The following is a 22,261-nucleotide window of genomic DNA, read 5'->3' as shown; positions in this document are numbered from 1 at the left end:
AATAATTATCATACCAATGTGAAAATATGTCACAAACCATTCATGCTCCCTTTTGGTTTTTATAAATAAATGGAAGATTTCAGACAACTTTAAAAGCATGCTGTCTTTTGATCTGCCAGTCAGCATAAGATTTAAACAGTAACTTTCAGTTATGTTACCAACCAACAATATTACATGCTCTTTAGACAATTTGTAGCCTGTACCTGATTTTTCTTTGTGGGAAACTTATGTTTTCTTAGGAAAAGCTTTCCCTTCCAGGCACGTTTCATCTACATTATAAACAAAATGTTCCATCATCTTGTTTATAAAAAAATTAAAAAAATATCAAACTGTTGAATAAATCCATTTGTTGATGGAACCTTTGCTGATAATTTTTTCCTTGAATATCAAGTTGCTGAATTCCATGATGCTGTTTAAAATTTTGAGACCATCTCGTACTCTGTTTAGAATTCTCATCACCATTTAGTCTCTCATTAAAAATAATGGCTATCTAAATTAGAATTGGTCCAGAAATTGGCTCACCACGGAATCACTTTTGAACAAGCCACAAGAACAGAGCGTGAACTACCTCTTCATCTGATTCTTCATTTTCTTCCTGGAAAAACTTGGTTTTTATTTTTTGAATTATGACATAATTTGTAATGGTATCTCCATTTTTATTCATATCTGAAATAGTTGATGATTCTACACTATATTCTTCTGCCAATGACTTGCCCAATAAACCACTTTTCAATTTTTCTAAAATTTTTGCTTTTCTTTTATTGATAAGGCAACTCGTTATCGTTTTGTTGCAGAGGTGATGTTAACAAACCCTAACGATATCAACATATATGTTAACAGGACTAAAGGTAAATTAACTATGCATAAGGACTTGTCAGATCAGTGAATTTATAAAGGTTTAACAATTTAGGCTTAATATACAAATGAGCATAACTATGCAATTTCATCCTGATATAATGAAAATTACATAGCCTAGTTCATGCTTGATCAATTAACTGTTTCCATCAATCTTTTCAAAAGTTTTATAATTAGTTTAACACAGGTCTAAATTTTCATGTTTTGTTCTATAAAATTCCAAATCAATTAAAAAACCCAGTAACATCAAAGATTGATAAAAATACATTTTCTGTTGACGCAAAGCTTAAAGTTTATTTGAATATGTTTTAGATATTTTAAATAGTGTATTAATATTTTTTTCTAATTTCCTAGTGCGATATAAGCAGTCTATATAACTGAACATCTGGAAAATCAGTGTTCAAATAATCAAGTATCCCACTTTAATTTCAATGTATATTAATTAATCATTTGTTATCCTTGTTGATGAAAACAACACTTTGAAAAACCCTTAAGATAATTAATTAATAAAGATATTTTATTTACAAACCTGATGTAAGAGTAACAACTTGGGCAGTAGCAGCATTCATAGCAGCAAGCTGTGAACTGACATTCTGTTTGTTGGTATCTAATGTAGTTTCTTTCCATTTCAAAGATGCCTTAAAGAAGAAATAACATGTTATCGAGCATGTTAAAAATTGTAATAAAAAAAAATAATATAGTTGTTATCTATTTCATAAACAAATTACTAATCCTTAAAGCATGGAGCAAATAATAACTGATATTGCTTAAACAAATCACTAACAAAACCATTAAAAAGGGTGAATAATAATTTAAGATCAATTCATTTGTAGCATAACTAGTTCACACACTACACTGACTGGCAAAGAAAAATAAGTAACTCTAAAAATTAAAGTAGCATTAAGATAAAAACAGAAACAATTGGTTCCACAAGTTTAAAATCACAAAGATGGCAGGGAATTTAACCAAACAATGAGAGGAAGAGAGTACATGTATTATTATAGACTGCAGTCAATTTTTTACAGTTTTGAAAGGAAAGTAACCACTTCAAACAGCAAATAGCTTTGTTGTTTTGAAATAACAAAGTCATTTTTGAATTCTAATCTTTATTCTAAAAACATCAAAATGAATTACTTTGATGAAAAAACTATCTAAAATAAATACAGATTTAAATATAAAAAACTTTGACATATTAAAAAAAAAGGTTTTCCATAATTTCTTTAATTTTATGTATTATTTCATTACACAGTGACTATGTTTTAATAATAAATACATGTCTCAAATCTAATTATCATAAACAAACATAATAATGTTACTTTCTGCTTTGTGGTATATCCACCATTCCCAGCTATCTACTCCATCATATTAAATAGCACTATAATTTAAAATGTCAGAGTTGTTCTAAAAAAGTTTCAGTTATACTGAATTTTTTGTATATTTCCCTTTTTTGAACTCATGCTGTTCTACTACAAATATATTATCATAGATGATTCTAACCAACTACAGTACTGTTTAAAAATTCTCTTGGAAAGTAAAAAGCAAACTTTACAAGTCACAAATTATCTACTGTCATTTTACCATTGCCTTTATTGAAAGTCTTTTATCATTATTTATTTAATTCTGATTTATATTTAATTGTTCAGGAACTATTCCTGCTCCAAGCAGGAATTAATTAAACCGCCCACAGATTAATAATGCAATGTTTTACAACCACAGAATACTTTATCAGTATCATAGTATTTATAATTTATTAGAGACCTATTGAATCCAACTCTTCTTTTATGACTGTTTCTAAGATTATCTTAGAATAATTTGGGAAATGATATCTGTGAATATTTGAATTTTTCTTGTATGCGTACTCTTATTTTCTATGACTTTAGTTACTGTTTGAAATCATTGAACCAAGTTGCTAATTTCCAAATTTTCCAATGATATACTTTTATTATTGAAAAATCTCATTTTGACCAGTTACATAAATTAAAAATACTTAATTTCTCATTTTTTTCCTTTACAAATTACATAGTTAAAATTTGATGGTGCTTTGTTTGATCTTTTATAATTTTTAGCTTTCAAGCCCTTTGTACTTATTTTTTTATCATCACCGACTAGCTGCAATTATAGCTGCTATGTGATTCTCTAGTCCCCAAATTCATAACCAAAGGGATTAATACTACTCTGAGTTCGCCAGGCTTGTAACTCAGGGTGAGTGACAAGTGGCAACGAAGGCGACGAGTGGCAATGAACTTCAGGGTGTCAAATGAGTCTGGAAATAAATATAAACAAACCCAACAAGTATAACTAACTTTCAATCCTACACTTGAAAAAATGTATTAAAGGAAAAATATGAATTTTTGTAAGAAATTTTACATTTATAAATCAAAAAAATTTAACAGAATAAAAATAAAGTGTAGTTGTAAAATAAAAAGAACATTATATAATAATTTCATTAATACTTTAAATTACATAACAAAAAATATATAGCAATAACATCTAATACTTACAGGATCAGTTCCCAATTCTGGTATTTCCGCTTTCGTAATAAGCTCCTTTTCAACAGTGGTAATTACTTGATGACCAGCACTTATTGTGCTCAGTAGTGCACGTTGTGGTTCAGTCAAAACACTAGTAACTTGTGTCTGTTGAACCTGTAGTAAAATAAATTAATCAATCTTTTAACTCCAACCATTTTCAACACGGTTTGATTATTATTGTTGTTGATGTTATCATTATAGTAATACTGTAGTTACAGTACTATTAGAATATAAGTAAAATAGATAACTAACATTTCTATAAAAAGTTAAAATAATATCTAAATTAAACAAACTATATTGTTCTTGCTTATAAAATAAGATTTGTAACTCTAATAGTATGAAAATACAGTAAATTTCAACAGACATTACAAAGTCACTGTAGAGACATTTTGATTATTAAAAATGACAATAAATTGTAACAAGAAACATTTCATTTTCACAAAATTATTTAATGAGTAAACACATGAGTAGTATTCTATTAATATATTTTATAGTCAATGGTATATCATTTTTATTAAAGTTTCTTTGTTATTCTTCTCCTAATAAATATCTTCCATATTCTGACAAATTAATTAATTTTTCACAAAGATTGTACAATTTAGCTATTTAAAAAAAATTAAATTACTTTTTTTAATTAATAACTTTTTAAAAAATTCTTCATTTTAAGCAATTAAAAAAAAAACTGTGTCACTCATTAGTATTTATTAGCTACTGTCAACAAGGAAGAGATCACCCTAAAGAACAGTAGATATCAACAGAAGGATACAGCTCAAACTTGTTTCCACTACAGCCACTATCAGCTTATGGAATTTTTATTGAGACAGGCACTAACTCATACCCTTCTACAAACTCAATATTATTAATATAAGAAAAGAGCAAAATAGGATTCTTAAAAAATACCCCAGAAAAACTTAAAGGGAATAAGTTATATACAGTTACACAAAAAAGCTATGAATTGAAGGAATTGACAAAATGATAAAAGACTGAGATTAAAGTGTTGGGCCAAATGCAATGAACAGAAAGAAAGAGTACCAAAGTCAATGTCTCAGATCAGGATAAAAGAACAAGGTAGACTTAGAAAGAGATGATTGGATAAGATAAAGAAAGAGAGTAAAAAACAAAAAAGAGGTGTTCAAACAAGCATGAGATAAAAATACAGATGGTGATTACTGATTACACCTGGTCAAGCTTATTTTGGAAATGCGAAGAAAAGGATAATTAACTTTCTTCTTTTTTGGCCAGAAAACATAATTACTTTATCATTAAAATTATCTTGTTTTGCTAACATTCTTTTTTTCCAACCCAACTACTAGTTATATTTAAATATGTTTAAATTAATTTTTAATCCCTAAACTGTTATGAACAGAAATTTAATCATCTGCAGAATATTTTCCTAATATAATAGTAAGGATCCTTATATAATAATCATCCTTATATAATATAAATAAGGATGATATTACATCATTCCTTATTATAATCATTATATTAATATTACATCCTTATTATATCATCCTTATATAATAATAAGGATGCTTATTATTCTTTTTTTAATAGAAGAGCTAGAATAACCTCCCTCCCAAACCAGTTCAGCTACATACATGTGAACTCTCAAAAACTACCCTGTTCAGTTCTGTGTCTTTAATTTGTTAAGGACCATCCCAGGCAGGTTAAGAATGTCAATATGACAAGAAAGTAATGCTCTGAAGGTAAAAAAAATGCTTCCATGGTAAATGTGAAATCTAAGACTCTGAGCCCACAGTTGCATAAGTTATTTTTAATTGCTGGATAGTAACAACAAACATTAAGACCAACATAATTCTCTTTATAGAAACCAATGGATAGGATATATTTCCAAAATGGTCTGTAAAGAGATGAACCCAAGTCATAGATAACTCAAAGCACAAAAACCATTCTAAAAGTCAACAAATAAATTGAAAAATAAATAATTATTTTTATTCTTTTTTCTATTATAAAAAAACATATAAAAAAAAAGATTTCATTAAAATATCTTAAAAGAGTTAAGTAATAAAAATCTGTTACAATGAGAATTGACTACGGCTCAAAAAATTATAATTTAGTCAACCATAGCTAAAAGAACATATCTGTATTTATAACTTATCTATAGTACAAATAATTGTTAGAACATCATTTTGAAATCAAACCACACATTTCCAAAAACTATATTCCCACACTACTAGGTTTACAGTACTATACTTGTATATACTTTGTAAACACAAGAATATATGCTTCTTAGGTATTTGAATATGTACTCTGTATCAGGCTGAATGACAAAAAAAAATCAGAAAAACTAAAAAAAAATAATTGCAAAGTTTATGGAGAATTTATTTATATATAGCACCCACATAAAGGCTACAATACATTTAGGGGGTATGTATCCCAGTCTAAGTGGATAACCAATATTACAACTGGCTTCTAAGAAGTCAGATGATGCAAACTGGTGCAATCAACATTATTTTTATGTTTGCAAAGTTTTTTAAATAAAGATAGAAATGAGAAGTTAAATTACATATTGTGACTGATGTACTACTTTATTTTTGCATGGGTATGATAATTTAAAAAAATAATTATATCCTAGCTTTGATGAATAATAAATAATGGTTACATTCTTGTTCATGAAGATCCAAAAAGTTGTTTTTGCAACTATCATCAGTGACTGGTGTTGTGAAACATACTGATATTATAGCTGGTTTTTTTTTTTTTAATTAGGCAGACATGTTAAGTATATAAAAAATGAGTGTGATTTGAATCATGTCTGTTCATTTAGTACATCATTATTGCATGTTTTTGTATGTTCATAATGTTCAAGTGTGTTAACGTATGATCCTTCTATCTACAAGGAATGTTTTTAAAGTAAGTAACATTTTGAAATAAAAAAAAAAGCAAGTACACTATTCTTAACAATTTTATTTTTACGTGAAAGCCTGTACTTTAATCTAGTTTTCTACATAACTGTCACCAATATTACGCCCCTTGTATCATGCAACCAGCTTTAGAACACAGTCATCATAGAAGTCTGCCGCCTGACTCAATAACCACTGTAACACGGCCACTTTGACACCATCATTGTCAATAATTTAAGTGTTCAGTCACAATTTCATAGACAATACTCTTGAAACTTGAGGAAACTCTTCAGATACCGAAGAAATCATAAAGTGTCTGTTCTCTCTCACTTTTTCGTCAACTTTCTGCATCAAATCTTCTGTAATGACAAAAGGTCGTCTATTCCGTTCCTCATCATGAACATTCTGGCAGCCATCTTTAAAAGCGCTAACTCATTTTCGTACCATTCCATCGCTCATAATGTTTTCTCCTTATACACTTCACTGATCTGATGAAGAATTTCAGCCCCTTTCATCCCTTTAGCACTAAGAAAACAAATCTACATATTTCACAGTTGGCAGGATTCTTCATTAGCAGAGGCATTTTAAATACTCATTAACGTAAACACAGTCGAATATTTCCATAATGGCGTCTGTCGGTTGCTAACAGAAGTGGGTATACAGTGTGCATGTGTGGAATGCCAACTGCAGCATAGCAGCAACGGAATTTCAAATTTACTTACTTTAAAAACATGCCTTGTATATAAGTAGAATACCAAAATTTTGTCATTTTTGTAGATGAAATGATTACTAAATATTGACTCTACGTTACTGTGAAGGGCATATAAGTATTCATTGTATCTTTGTTTGAAATTTCATTCTGTTTGACCAACGCAGAACACTGGTTACATACTCAATGGAAATATAAAAGAAAACATCTTGAAGTAAATTCAAAAAAATTTAATAATAAAATTTGGTTTAGCTTATTGTTGTATAATGAAAAAAATTGTTTATCAGTAATCCACGGTAGACTTGGTAACAACCTGATAAAAAAGATATCAACATACTCTACTTGTAATAACTAAAAATAATCTCATTTAAAAATAACATTACATGGTCAAAATGTTGTAACTATTTTTGTTTTTTTAACCATCCTCAGTATATCAGCAATTCACTGATTGTTTACAATGTATATAATAAATTCATAAGAAGAAATTAATACACACTATAGCATTAATACAACTTAATTGTAATTTTTTTATTTTTTTTAAAAGATGCTTATGACTTGCAGACTTATGACACAGTCTAGCTCTTATGTTTGCCACTAAAATGATTATAGGCATAGTCTAAAAAATAAATGTGAATACCAAATCAATACAAAGATAAAAAGCATACACAAGACTTGAGAAAATTAAAACTAGTTTTTCCACATTATGGTACTTATATAAAAATACTATAAAATGATAAAAAACAAAAATTAAATATCTGATATAGTTTCTTGCTATTTCTATACCTACTCTGCTCCAAAAGTAGTTGTCATCATCTTAGCATGTTAAAAGACAGCATGAAACAAGAATAATAAATTAGTAAAAAAAATATTAAAATAATGATTAATTTATGTTTATTGCTGCACATAATATTGCTTTACAACAAACAGTCAATATGTCACTAATAGATATACATAAAAAAATAATTTCATTTCATTATTTTAATGATAGAAAATAAATAATCGCATAAATATTATTTTTTATATGGATTTATGACACAAGTTTTAAACTGGCCATGTATTTCTGCTTAACTTTAACAGCCAATCTTAACAGATTAAAAAATTGAAGTTAATGACCCTCTTACTTAACACCTAGCAAAACACAACAACCGATAACTTATATTTGTCTCAAAATAGTTTTCTCAAGGCTCAGTCGATGTTTTTGTTTTATTCCAAGCTATAGGTAGAATAAAAATTAAATTTACTTGCATCAATATTCATATATCTATGCTTTACATTTTCATTAAATGGATGTAACACTAGATATTTTCACAATAAACTTCACAAAAAGTTTAAAATCAATGATTTTTTTCATTTCAAAAAGCATAGACTTTTGTGGTCATCAGTAGTGAAGATGCAATCAACATTAGTTAACATAAGAGATTATGGAAAACAGTTTATTAAACAACATGACTTGGCTTAATGGGATTTTATAATTAAATTTGCACCCTTTAATTTCTAAGATGCTTTTCCCTGTGACATTCTAGGTGTTGCAAAACCATCAGATTTTAAAGAAATCTATTTACAGAATTTAATCCACGATTAAAATAAATACATATTTCTCTTCTAAACTGAATCAGTAACAACAAATTACCATAAAATCCAAAATCATAATAGCTATATAGACCAAGTTAAGACAAGACAAGATTTTACTGTAAGAAGGATGGAATCATCCATTGATTCTAAAACAGCTAAATCGGCAAATCAATAGATTACAAAAATTCAGACAAACAATTTCAGTAAACAAATTCATTAAAAAACATAACTATAGCGTACAAACATGATGTTAGAATAATACAGTTATTAGTCAGACAATCGCCTACTGATACCATATATGATTCTCTTCGTGAAGGAAATGCATTGCACACTCCAAAAACTAGGACCTGATCAAGCGCAATCCTACTAGGCTGAAAAGCACTACCACCAAAGACACTCAGTAGACGAACTGAAGGGGAATCGCATCTGGAGGACACAAATATCTTGCTAAGCTCCCTAAGAATAACCCAAATAAAATACTTAATAACCCAACCTACAAAGGACTAGAATGCAATCCGCCAACTCCACCCATCTTAAACTAAAAACAAATATATAACTGTCACTAAAAATTAAATATCCCCTAAACAATTAGAAATACTCAGCAGCAAGGGACTGATGTCAAGGTACTCTGATGAATAGGGGGATAAAATATCCCCCGATACCCTTACATTCCATTTCTGTTTCATTAAAATAACTACAAGGATTTATTATCAACAATAACAAGAAAGATTTTAATTTAAAATATATAAAAAGTAAACGACCTATTAATTTTAACATATATCTGATTTTCATTTTCATACTAAATCTAATATTCAGTAAAATTTTATTCTTCAACAAATAGTCTACTTTATGATGCATAACATTATAGAATAATCATTCTTATAGGACATAAACCAAATAAAAATAAGGTAAATACAGTCACTCTATGTATCATACAATTTATTGAGAAATAATTTTCTGACTCAAGAGACATACAAATTTTATTCTTATCAGCAATGAATATAGCAATAAATTACCAAAGGACAGTCAACAGATAGCAATTATGTACTATCTGTCCAATCAGAAATGGCATGTGTTCGTAAGTAGCTGTACTTATATAAATAATAGTAATGTATAAATTACTAATTTACCAATTAGTGATTGGAAATTTACCATTTAATTTTAATATACTCTATTTGTGGAAGTGTGAAGTTTATTTCATTCAGTTGAGTACAGCATAAAAAGATACTCTGAAAGAACAATTTCAATGGTTTTTTGATTGTAAGTAGTTTAACATTTTTAATGATTTGAAAGTGCTGTAATGTTTTCTTTATGCTGTTGCAATATGAATATGGTAATTTAATACTTATTACCTGGTTCATGGTTTATATTTTTTCTATTTCTTCCTTTTAACTATCATAAAACTGCAGCTATTTTTCAAAAATAGATTTCTTTAACTGTACATTTGTCACAATCTAAATATACAATTTTTTTTGGTAGATTTCATAAGAAAGTAATGGGTAACATGATCTGACTTCCTGAAAAATTTCAACATATCTTTGCTTTCCACATCCCCCAGACCTCAAAACCATCATCAGTTCAAAAGTTTATATATACATTTATATATATATAAACTTATATATGTATATATATATTTCATTTTCTTGTGAACATGATAACTGCCATAATTTTGTGCAAATTACTTTCAAATTGATACATAAAATATAACGACCCAAAATCTCGGTTGAGTTGGTTAATGGGCAAGATTGGACCATGGGGGGGCTTTTTTGAAAAAACAAAATATCCCTATAACTTTCTTAATAAGTAAAATATTGAATTCGTTTAAAGTTCCTACTATTCTTTGGATAAGGGCCTAAAACTTATCTAAGTTTTTTGGTATCACCAACCACTGGCCCAAGGGGTGGAAAAAATGGGGTTTAGAAGACAAAAAAAAATCATAACTCCCTTAATAGGCACAGTATTGAATCGGTTTAAAGTGGTCGTTAGTCCTCTAAACATTACCTAAAACTTTTGTTTGAAACTATTTTTGATATGACCAACCCTTACGGCATAGGATGAGCAAGATGTTGCTGGAATTGTAAGAAGATGGGGCTTATCGTTTGCTAAACATGTGAACTTTTTTTCACATGTAACCATTGTCATATTGAGTAAACTTGAAGTTTTTCTTAAATTTACGATGAAAACAAGAATAGAGAAAAAGAGAAGCCTTAGAAATAGGGAATGACCAATCCATCCATGAACTGCAAATCCCATACTAATTAATATTTTAAGATTATTCATCCTATATTGTCAGGAGTGCAATGGTGCCGGAACGCCATTCTGGTACTGCTTTTTGGGAGAAATATAAAATTGATCTTTCACATAAAATTTGTTTTAACTTAAATTCTGGCCTATATTTTATTTTAACATTAAGTATTCATTGTAATCATACTACTTAATGAAAAATATTATAACTTCCTTAAATGATGTCTGACAAAGAGCATTGCTGTTGCCTTTAACATATGATACAATACTGAGCAAACACAACACTGATAGCTAGACAGAAAACCATACTTAAAAACATGGCTTTAAAACACCAGTCTGTAGACGATACCCAAATGAGACAAGCAAAACCAACCACTTTGGAGGATACAAATTCATTTCCTCAATGGACAGTGCGTATAACAAATATGGACTATTTCCAATTAATAAAACATTTTGTTCATAAAGTTGTACGAACTTGCATTAAATGTTTTTGTGGATATTAAATCTGTTTGCTTTGATTCCTAAAATGTTTTTGTGGATATTAAAACTGTTTGCTTTGATTCCTAACCCTCACTTCACTTTTACATATACTGATAACGTCATTAACAAATTATGATACAATAAAAAATGTAACCTAAATTATAGAAATCAGATCACACAAAAATGGTTCTTGCTTTGGATATCCACACGCAAATGGTGACAAAATAAGGTGTTAAAAAATTAAATTAACAAAAAAATTAAACATTTGACAAAGAAGAAAAAGTGCATTTTTATAAAAATGCAGATCTAAATGAATGTCCATTTTTTATAACACTGTCATGTAGCCAATCGCTGGTGACTCTGGACCAAATGCTTGCCATCTGCTGTAATATAAAATCAAATGTTCCTGTAATGGAAAATTTTCAAGTGCACCCCTGTAAATTGTTTTGTTAAGTTTACTTAATATCATTTTAATCCACAGGAAAGCAGGTCAGAGTGTGTTGCATAAACTTCTTCTCTCTATTACTATTTTGTAACAAATGTGCTACAAAAACAATTCATTGATAAAATCAAACAATCATCAAAGTGTATTTGTCAGAAAACCAAGCAATATTATGATCTGCTGAAATCATTGACTGAACCAGTCAATGTTACTGGTAATCAATAATAATGGTAAAATTTCTAACAGAAATTTTAATACCATTAAAGTATGAAAATTAAGTAACATGGTCTCCATATCTGAACTTTAATTAATATACTCATTACATAATAACTAGGGATCACTATATTTCACTACTCTCTTTTTGCTTATAAGTAACTACTTTATTCTGGTTTAAGTCTAATCCTTCAAAATTAAAATTATCTAAACATGGTTTTTCTGTACAGTAAGAGGAATTTACCTAGAATTTAGCAAATACTGACAGTCAAAGGATTTTCTTCTTTTTTTTAATACTATACAGCATACTGATATTATCAAAAAGCAATCATGTTCATGGGTAAAATTTTGAATTGTACAGGTTATTTGAATATATATATAAAATTTAGCACGTTAAGTTGGATGTCTTCATCAGTAAAATTTCAAGATTTTTTCAGCTGATAAAAATGCTATAAAATTATAAGTGGAAAGATTTACAAGTAACAATCATAATGAAATTACTGATTTTACATAAAGAGAAATCTATTAAAAGTTTGAGTTTGATTTTGGGTGCTGGAAAGTGTAATTTAAGTAAGCAATCTTATAGTGCAATATATAAAAGAAAAATGTTTAAATACTTGGAACTAGCTACTTTTAATACAGTTAATGAAACAAACATAATCTAAATAAATAAATTGAATGACTATTCTTTGCTTGTAACACTTATTATGAATCTTTCATTAACTAAATTTTTGTTTATCCAACTATTAGTCAGTCCTGTCCAAATCAGCTACAGAAATGTCTACTCTAATGTAAATGTTTGACAATAGAAATACAAAGAAATACAATAGAAATACAATACTTTACCAGATTCTGGCAAAGATGTTTTTTTGTTGGTTTTTTTTTTGTTATAATTATATGTAAAATTAATAATACTAGTATTCATCCAATTCTGTGACATGGTGTATATGAATTTAACCATGTATATATATGTTTATTTATAGCAATGTTATAATCTAGTTTTACAAAAATCATTTAATAACATGAAATCATGCAGGGCCACCACCACTCTACAAAAATAAAAATTATTTCTATTAAAAGGAACCACCTACTGTACTTTTTGATATTCATTTTAAAACTTTTTTTAATTTTAAAAAAGCAGATACAACTTAAAATATTTGTAAAATATGCTAAGCAATACACTTAGAAAAGAAATTCAATAATTAAGTTATACTAAATATGCTTTTTAAAAGTCACAAAAGAAGAAAAGTACAACCAAGCTACAAAAGCTTCAACAATTTAATCTGGAAGTTACTGGACATACTCCCTAATGTTTATGACCATGATGTAATGACTACTGAATGTATTTTGGCAGTTTTCACTGTTTAAGAAATCAATTCTTGCATAAATACACTATTGTTTTCATTAATTAGAGTCAAATTAAGAAACATTCATGGATTGTTTAGCCATATATTAACTATTATTACACCACTGATAACTATATAAATCTTTCTATTTTTACAAATGTTACTATGTAAATAATCAACATTAATTTTCAACAATATAATTATTATTAATGCTCTTATACACATAATACTGAATTTCCCTTTCATACATCCAAAAAAGAATGTTATGAAACGTAAACAAAAGGAAAACAACACATAATACAGCACAAATTGTATGGAACATAGTTACAAAGTATATAATAGAACCAACCTGTAATTAGTATATTACAATCACAACATATTAAAAATTAAAATTACATTACGTTCTACACCTACAACTGCAAGGTAAGGAATATACTAAAGAGGGATACTAATACACCAAGAATAAACGAATTAACCTCAAAAATATTACACTACAGGATCTCCCATCCACTAACAAAGTATCAAAAACACATTTAAAACACTTAAAGTAATAAAAGAATCTTGAAATGCAATACAAAAAAGAACTTATAAGTGGTAATATTTACAGCAATCAAATCTACTATTTGAAAAACTAATTCTATAATTTAGGTATTATAAAAAGGGTATGTATAAAGAAAAAAAAATAACAGTGACATAAATGACATGAATGTTGTATGCAATTCTGTACAGCTAACACTGTTTTGGCATGCTTACCGTTGGTGGAGAATGTGCAATGTTCACTTGACCACTGATAGTAGTGTACTGTGCGCCTCCCACATGACCCATGCCATAAGGTCGTGCTCCTACAAAGCAACTCAGCATTTCAAACTATTCACATTTAATTTTACAATTATACATAATAAAAAAAAAACAAAAAAAAACAGACAAACTACAAAAAATTATTATACTGGTTGTATGAAAAAGAATATCAGGGTTTTAATTTGTTATAACATCCCTTGAATGAGGTATACAATGTTGATTTAAGACTGGAATCAAAGAGCAAAAAGGGCAGTTTTAGTTGCATGCATGACCGTAGATTATTCCCTATCTTTCCTCTTGACAGCATCACTAACAAAGAAGGTGACTCCTGAACAGAAAACCTTCTGTTTTGTAGTTTGCTAAATGTGACTGTAGTTACAGTTCAACATGCGTTTCGTAGAAAGTTGATTTATGATCTTCTGAGTATATAACATTTGTCGATGGCATTATCAGTTTAAAACAACCAGAAGTCTGTGTAAAGGGAAAAGTACACGACAACCAAGAGTACAGAAGAAAATATTGAATGTGTCAGAAAGTCTTTCAGTGTTCCCTGTGTAGACTTAACGAATCTGTTAGGAAGACCAGCTATGAACTAGCAATAGTTATGACACTAGAATGTTTTAAGGAAACACATAACCGTCTATATAATGTTTACAGCCATTACAGGTTTTGAAACCTATCAATTATACTGTGCGTGCCAACTTTGCAATCAAAATGTTGCAGCATGATGATAACTTTCTTGATCATATGGTGTTAGGGATGAGTCAACATTTCAACTTAGTGGAAAATTTAGCATACATAATGACCATGTCTAAGGGGGCAAGAAAATCCCTGTGAATTCTTACAACGTGAAAGAGATTCCCCAAAATTAAATGATTTCTGTTGTGCAATATCTTGATGGCAAGTTCACAGGCCATTATTTTTTTTTAAAGAAGTTGTTTATTTGGATATGTTTCATACATGGCTCTTTTTTCAACTGCAAGATGAACCAGAGAATTTTATTTGGCAATAAGATGATGCAGCTCCTCACTGCTATAACTAAAACTGTACAGAATTAGTTGAATGATGTTTTCCTCAACAATCACCAAGGACCTGATAACAGAACTTGTTTGTGGCAGCCTCTAAGATCACCTGATCTGACCCCATATTTTTTTCCCTTTGGGGTTTCATAAAGAACCTTGTATATGTGCCTCTGCCACCTACTGATCCAACCAATTTGAAGCACAGATATGAAAGAAGCTGTCGCTTCCTTTACTCCAGACATGCTGGTTAAAATATGAAACCAACTCTCCTATCTGTTGGAAGTGTGCTACATAATAAAGGTGCTTACATTGAACACTTGCAAGGAAAAACTATAAGAATTTATATTTCATTTTATTTGTGATTCATTACTGTAAATCAAAGTTAAGAGATATTAAATCGCTTTAAAACAGTGATATTCTTTTTTTTACATCCTGTATGATACACTTAATATAAAACTTTATATGAAAAATTACAAAACAAAAGTACTTAAAGACTTATTAACACAATAAAAACAATCTGTATATACAATACAATAAATGAAAAAAAAATTCTTCACATATTTACAATAAAATTCATATCCATTAAAACAGTTGAACTGTGACTAAAAACTGCAGAAAAACAAATACATAGACATACTAGCAAAATTAAATTCTTTTTATTTATGTGGAAACTTAACACTTAAGTAAATGATATAGTTACATAAAGAAAATATACTAATATGGCTATTAAAAAAAAACATTTTAACAATATAGCCAGTTACATCTTCATTCACAAAAGGTTGCAGAATTTACATTACAGAAAATCATTAGAAATATAAACCGCAGTACTACAGCAAATTAAATAAAACTTTTGTCAACCCATAGTAATGGTAAAATGCTGTAAATAATTAAGATGAATTTAGAACAAATTCTGATTTTGCGCAAAAGAAAATTAAGCTTATTTAAATGTAGTATTCCATAATGTATCATTAATAAAAAAATAATTTAAAAAAATATAACAAACTGCAATCTCACAGCCACAAGGAGTAATTTCATAATTGACATATATCTGTTTAACCAATAACCTAACCTAACCAAAGAAGAACAATTCAGAAAGCAGAAAGATCACACAAAAGCAGATTGTCAGGAGTGTGGTTAAAAATAGTAAAAAGGAATCAAGGTATAAGAAAGAAGAAAATAATTCTAAAAACAAAAAATATTAATGGAGAGAGCTATGCTACAAGGATATATGAAGACAAAAGGAATTAAAAATTGAGGATGAATAAAACAAAACTGGAAGAAGCAGAAAAAAGGTCATTTGACAATCAAGGAGGAGAAGCTGGAACACAGGTAATTAGAAATGTTTTGATGATGCGTATAATAAGAGTAGTAACAATGGCTTTAAAAGAAATAATAATTATGTACATAAAAATCATAATTTAGAACAAATTTATAAATAAAATACTGAGGCAGTCATGCATAGAATTAAAATCAAACTTATAAATAGCAACAAAATTCAGTCAGGTACATGCAATCTTGTAAAACCTAAAAGTACAATTTACAATATTTGAAATGACCAAATTACAAGTGAATAGATGACATTTAGGGCACGGTAGCAAATCTGCTTCACCTGAACACAAATGTGATATGTTGTTATTTCATATATTATTAAAATTGCCAACCACTACTTTACTAGTATGAAGCTAATTTTACTAACAAATCATAGCAATTATAATCCTTCAATGACAGTAAAATTAAATGCACAATTGTTTATTCACAAATCTGTAAATAACAACTTTAGAGCTATGAGCGAATAACTACGATGAAGATACCCTTCATACTATGCAGTAAAAATCTTAGTTTGTTCTACAAGCAACACAAACAATCAATAAGTTTTTTAAAAGACATTTCTATTGTTTGATAAAATTTAAGCAACAAAATAACAGCTGTAAACTTTGAACTTTGATATCCACGACATACCATGTTTTAAAAATAAACTACAATCCATTTTTAAAAACTAAATTTATAAGAAAAAAATCTACTTTTTTCTTATTCAGAGGACTCCTGCTGGAAACAGAATGTTGAGGGCTGACATTTACAAGTTTTGAAAGATTTTTTTTGTTTATATAATCAGTGAGAGGGAGTGATTGCGGGGGGTGAAATTTAAAATTGTGTTTGTCTTTTTAGCACATTGTTTGTTTATTTTCATACTTTTAGAAATTTCAAGTTGTTTGTATCAAATTTGCATCCTTTTTCATTTGCATGCAAGATTTTTTTTTAGTTTTATTGATGTTTAGGAATATGTGAATCGTTTCAATGAGGTGATGCAAAAATGGATTCATCAGTGAAGTGCTTTTATATGTTCTCTGTATCATTGTAAAAAATTAGTCCAGGTTTTACTATGCATTATTAAAATCTGATCAGCCAAATTTGTAAACCCTATGAAAATCAAATGAATTAGATAATTTGTGTGAATTTTTGCCTGATATTGTAAATTTTGTTTAATTCATTATTCTGTACGTAATATTGTAGGCAAGATTATTATAATTATGTCACACTTTTTTAAACTTGTTTAAGAGAGTGTAACAAATTTTTTGTTTTTGTCTGTCCTATTTTGTTTTTGCACTGAATTTGTGGAAAAGTTTGTTTGAGTATTATACTGAATCCATGACAGCTAAATATTTTATTATGTGTAGTTCATCTTGGTAGTTTTTTCAGAGACATGAAGTTTTTTATCAACTTTGACGTTTAAAAAATGTTGAGTTACAGGCTGTAATTGAGAAATGATTTTTTTTTAAGATATAGAAAAACTTCTTTTAAAAAATTCTAAATACGCTTTGAAAAATAAATTCTGAAAACAATTCTCATATCTTCAAAAAGGACTCTTCAGTATTTCAAACAGGGTAGAGAATAATCTCATTATACATTTTATGTGCAAATTATAGTTAAGACATTTATATAAAAACTTGGTAGTAATGCCACATTTTACTACAAATCTTAGGAGTATGGTCCAAGTCACCTGATAATTTTATGTGTGCGTATGTATATATTTTATATATGTATATATTTGTTTTTTTTAATGAAAACCAAATACCATGATAAATAATATTAATAAATGAACCACTAAATACAGTATAATTAAACAAACAATACATATCAAATTGCTAAGCACACTTATAATTTATAAGTCTTATTTATTACAATTTAAATATATTATTAATATAATTCTTTGCTTTTTTTTTAAAAAACTATCAAATCCCTTCGTCTGATAATGAACTAATATCGTAAATTTTTTTTACTAAACTGGAACACTGGGATAATAGAATTTTAGTGTAGCTGGGATAATCGAATTTTCTCAAAACTCTTAACAATTTTAATATTTTATGTTCATGAACTGTTTTGAGAGTCATCATTTTATGAATTAAGATTTTTTAAATTAAATTTGTAAATATTTTTCTAATTTTTTGGGTAAATTATTTTTATTTTTCATCATTTGAAAAAAAATCAAATTGATTTAACCCATTTGCTTACTTTAACTTGTAGTTCACTATGATTCATGCAATCCTAATGATATATTAATGAGTCGTCCTGGTTTCTGTAATATACTCATTTATTTTGTCAAATCTGACTCATAATTCTTTTTTTAAATGGATTATAATTTATTACTGTGATTTATAACTACAAGGAATGATTTATTATTACAATTTAAGATAGTTTAAGAAATACTGCTGTACTGTGTATAAATGACAAATGAAATATTTCTTTATCTCTATGAATTTTTTGATGTAATCAAACATTAATTATATTTATTGACTATCTCTTAAATACTAGGCCTACAACATTTTTTCTAATTATTAACAGACTTATTTAAAAAATATTGTGTAAAATAATTTGTTTCATTAAGAGCTTTTATTAAGTTAGTCAGTGTACCTCACATCTTTTACTGTTTGATTTCTATTGTTTATTTATTACTGTTTTAATGGGCATTTCATAAAACTTAACCAAGAAATGCATTTTATCACAGATTTATCCATTAGAAAGAAAAACTATCCTTCCTATTTAGAATTAATTTATGTAAGGGGAAAACCAAATTAATATAATATACTAAAAAGGGAATTTTAAAAATGTTAGTAAATTTTTAACATTTTTTTTTATGATCTAATTTTACTTTTATTATATAATTTTTTCAATCATTGTCACAGGTAAAATTAATAAATTCTTGGGTTATATTTATTTTAATATTTACACCAATATTAAAGAAATTATCTTTTAATTTGAATTTTTGAAAATTTAATTATTTTGTTAACAAAAAACAAACTACTATTTTGTTGATTAGTTTTTAAGTAATATTATTTACATAAAACCTGAATTTTCATATTAATGTGGAATACATCAACTTCTTTTCAATTAATTTTTTATTGATGATTGTCTCATGTAGGTTTTCCCTAGTTATTGATCCTTTCATGCGATTTATTTTTTAATATTGTTGGTGGTAAGCATGACTATCAAGATTCAACTAAATCATGGTATCAACACATATTTAGATTTTTATTTTAAATTATATAATATTTAAACAATTACAAAGATACACACCATCAGCACCAGCCCTCATAATAGCAGGTTTTGCGACAGATTCTGTATTAACTTTTCCAATACGGCTGCTCTCATGTTGCAGAATTGTTGCTCTGAAAACGCAACAATATATCAATTAAAATTAAGTTATATTTATGTTAATATAACATAACTGGTAGGATTTTCATAAATCCAATTCAGAACACATAAAATCACTTGAATAATTGAATAACTCAACTATTGATCTCATAACAAATCATATATACAAAAAAAAAATCCGACAAACAAATATTATATAACCCATGAAAAGATAAAATGGTTAAATAATTTGATTTGAAATATTTAAACATATACAAAAAAAATCTTACACACATACATAATGAATAACTCCAATTCAAACTGCAATACTTAAAAAGAATTCAAATTCAAAATTAGTGTTTGGTTAATAATCAAGATAAAATAATAAAACAGAAATGAATAAAAATTTTATTAAAATTTTTCATTCCACTAGCTCAATTGGTAGAGAAACCAACTGACACACATGATCGTTTGGTCCCAGGATCAATCGTCATTGTACTGGTTTGGCATTGCCATATTTCATTAGTTACAGACTTATGTAGGAACAACGAACCATTAAAAAAACTCCTGCCTTTCCTCTGAAATCATATCATCAAATCTTAACCTGCTTCCAATACCGACATAATTTTACAGGTCATAAATATTGTGGTTAACAAGATGACAATATATGATGGAAACACTGTTCAGAACCATGTTTCTACAAATAACAGTCAAAAGTTCTCTTTTGGGGAATCTTACATAAAACAAGGTATTTATTAAAATTACATACAAATACAGTTGGAAAAATACATTTAAGATCAAATCACCTGCTTTTTTTTTTTTTAAATTGTCATAAATAATCATGAACATTTTTTTAGTGCTCATTACTTCCTCAAATGAGTTTATTTAAAAACAATAAATACAACAAAATAATTTTATTGTTTAATATTTAAAAATTAATATCACTTTATTTCAAGTATACGTGTCTCATTTACTTTCATATATTTTATACTTGTGATAACATGCTTCTTTTTATTAAATTTCTTGAAAACTTAATGTCTAAACCCTTCATAAAAAGATGATTTAAAAAAAATGAATTTATTGTGACTATTAAATCATAAAAACTTTACTAGATAAAACTTACTTGAGAGGAGATACACTATCTTCTACCATAGTAGATCCTTCATCACCTTCAATCCCAAAATGGTCTTTTGATTTTTTCTGCAATAAAATAGTTTATATATTTTTCTACTGTATTTATCAACAATGATATATAATTTTTAATAAAAGTAAATAAACATTCAAAATACTCAAAACAATAAACAACTGAAGGTAGGTAATACCATGCTATTTAGGCAATACCTGAATAAGAAATAAAAAATAAAAATTAATTTTGATATTCCAGAAAATAGATCTAAATTCTTATTTTTACAAATTTAAACAAAGTTTGACAACAAACTCAAGTGTAATTACATCATTACATGTAATTAGTATAGATAGTATGGAAAATTATAGCACGACCAAGACAATGATAAAAAAAAACTGGAAAGAACATCCAAAGAAAAAAATATAAGGAAACAATGGGGAAATGAAACAAAACAGACATGACAATTACAAATACTAAAAGAAATACCATACTGGCCCAAATATATGCATCACCCTTTATTTACAATAAACATAAAACAACATCTGGACCTGCAGATAAAATAAATGAGATCCTGAAAGCTCAACCTATATATGATACAGTTTTTCTTCTTAATATGAAGTTTCAACACTTACATAAACTTACGTACAATATTCTCATAGCATGATCTACAAATATATATTTTAAAACCATATCAATTTAATTTTAAAATTTGATGTATTATACAGGGAGCGGCAGAAATAACTCCCGAATTTGCCACTGTCGTAGCTCAGCGCTAGTGGTAGTAGGCGGGTCCGGACTGGTTCCATAGTGCATGTCTGGTGTTGCAATTTTCAGTCGCTAACATGGCGTAGAGCGGTAAAAATCGTGCGTTCGTCATCGAAACTTATTTTAAAAATGGTGATTCTGTAATCTGTACGCAGCGATTATTTTGTACACACTTCGGGATAAGTCGACACGGTGCAATCCCTGACAGGAAAACCATTCTAACAAGGGTTAGAAATTTTAGAGTTACGAGTTCGGCTATAAAAAACCACCGCCAGGTAGACCTCGCAGCGTTCGAACTCCACAGAACGTTCAACTACTCCAGCAAGCAGTTACATGATCTCCAAGGCGTCCAGCCCATAGGCACGTTGCCAGTTTGGGAATATCTGATCGAACAGTGAGAAGAATTTTACACCAAGACCTGCACTTCCACCTGTATAAAATAATGGTTGTGCAGGAACTTAGTGAACGTGATTGGGCCAGTCGTATTGCATCTTGTCACGCTATCCTTGAAAATGTTCTAAACAATGTAGTTGTACTCTCATCTGACGAAGCACATTTTCATTTATCAGGTTATGTCAATAAGCCAAATTTTCATTATCGGGCAGAAAATAATCCTAGACAACTGCATGAGCGACCTCACCATAGCCAACATGTTACAGTTTGGTGAG

The 22,261-nt window shown here is 28.2% G+C and overlaps 1 protein-coding gene across 5 annotated transcripts in view; it reads right to left on the bottom strand.

Moving 5' to 3' along the window:
• Positions 1-22,261, bottom strand: part of rhea (Talin_middle and talin-RS domain-containing protein rhea) — a 345,464-nt gene that overhangs the window by 110,569 nt on the left and 212,634 nt on the right. For all 5 annotated transcript variants that reach the window (XM_075362858.1, XM_075362859.1, XM_075362857.1 and 2 more), the window contains 5 exons: positions 20,826-20,902; positions 19,646-19,737; positions 14,007-14,095; positions 3,357-3,500; positions 1,385-1,493 (listed from right to left, as the gene is read on the bottom strand). In XM_075362858.1, the coding sequence (XP_075218973.1) occupies positions 1,385-1,493; positions 3,357-3,500; positions 14,007-14,095; positions 19,646-19,737; positions 20,826-20,902 (511 nt within the window). The remainder of the gene's footprint in view (positions 1-1,384; positions 1,494-3,356; positions 3,501-14,006; positions 14,096-19,645; positions 19,738-20,825; positions 20,903-22,261) is intronic.

Source organism: Lycorma delicatula, chromosome 4 (genome assembly GCF_047948215.1).
Source record: "Lycorma delicatula isolate Av1 chromosome 4, ASM4794821v1, whole genome shotgun sequence".
NCBI classification, from domain to species: Eukaryota; Metazoa; Arthropoda; class Insecta; order Hemiptera; family Fulgoridae; genus Lycorma; species Lycorma delicatula.
This window is presented reverse-complemented; position numbering and strand designations above follow the sequence as displayed.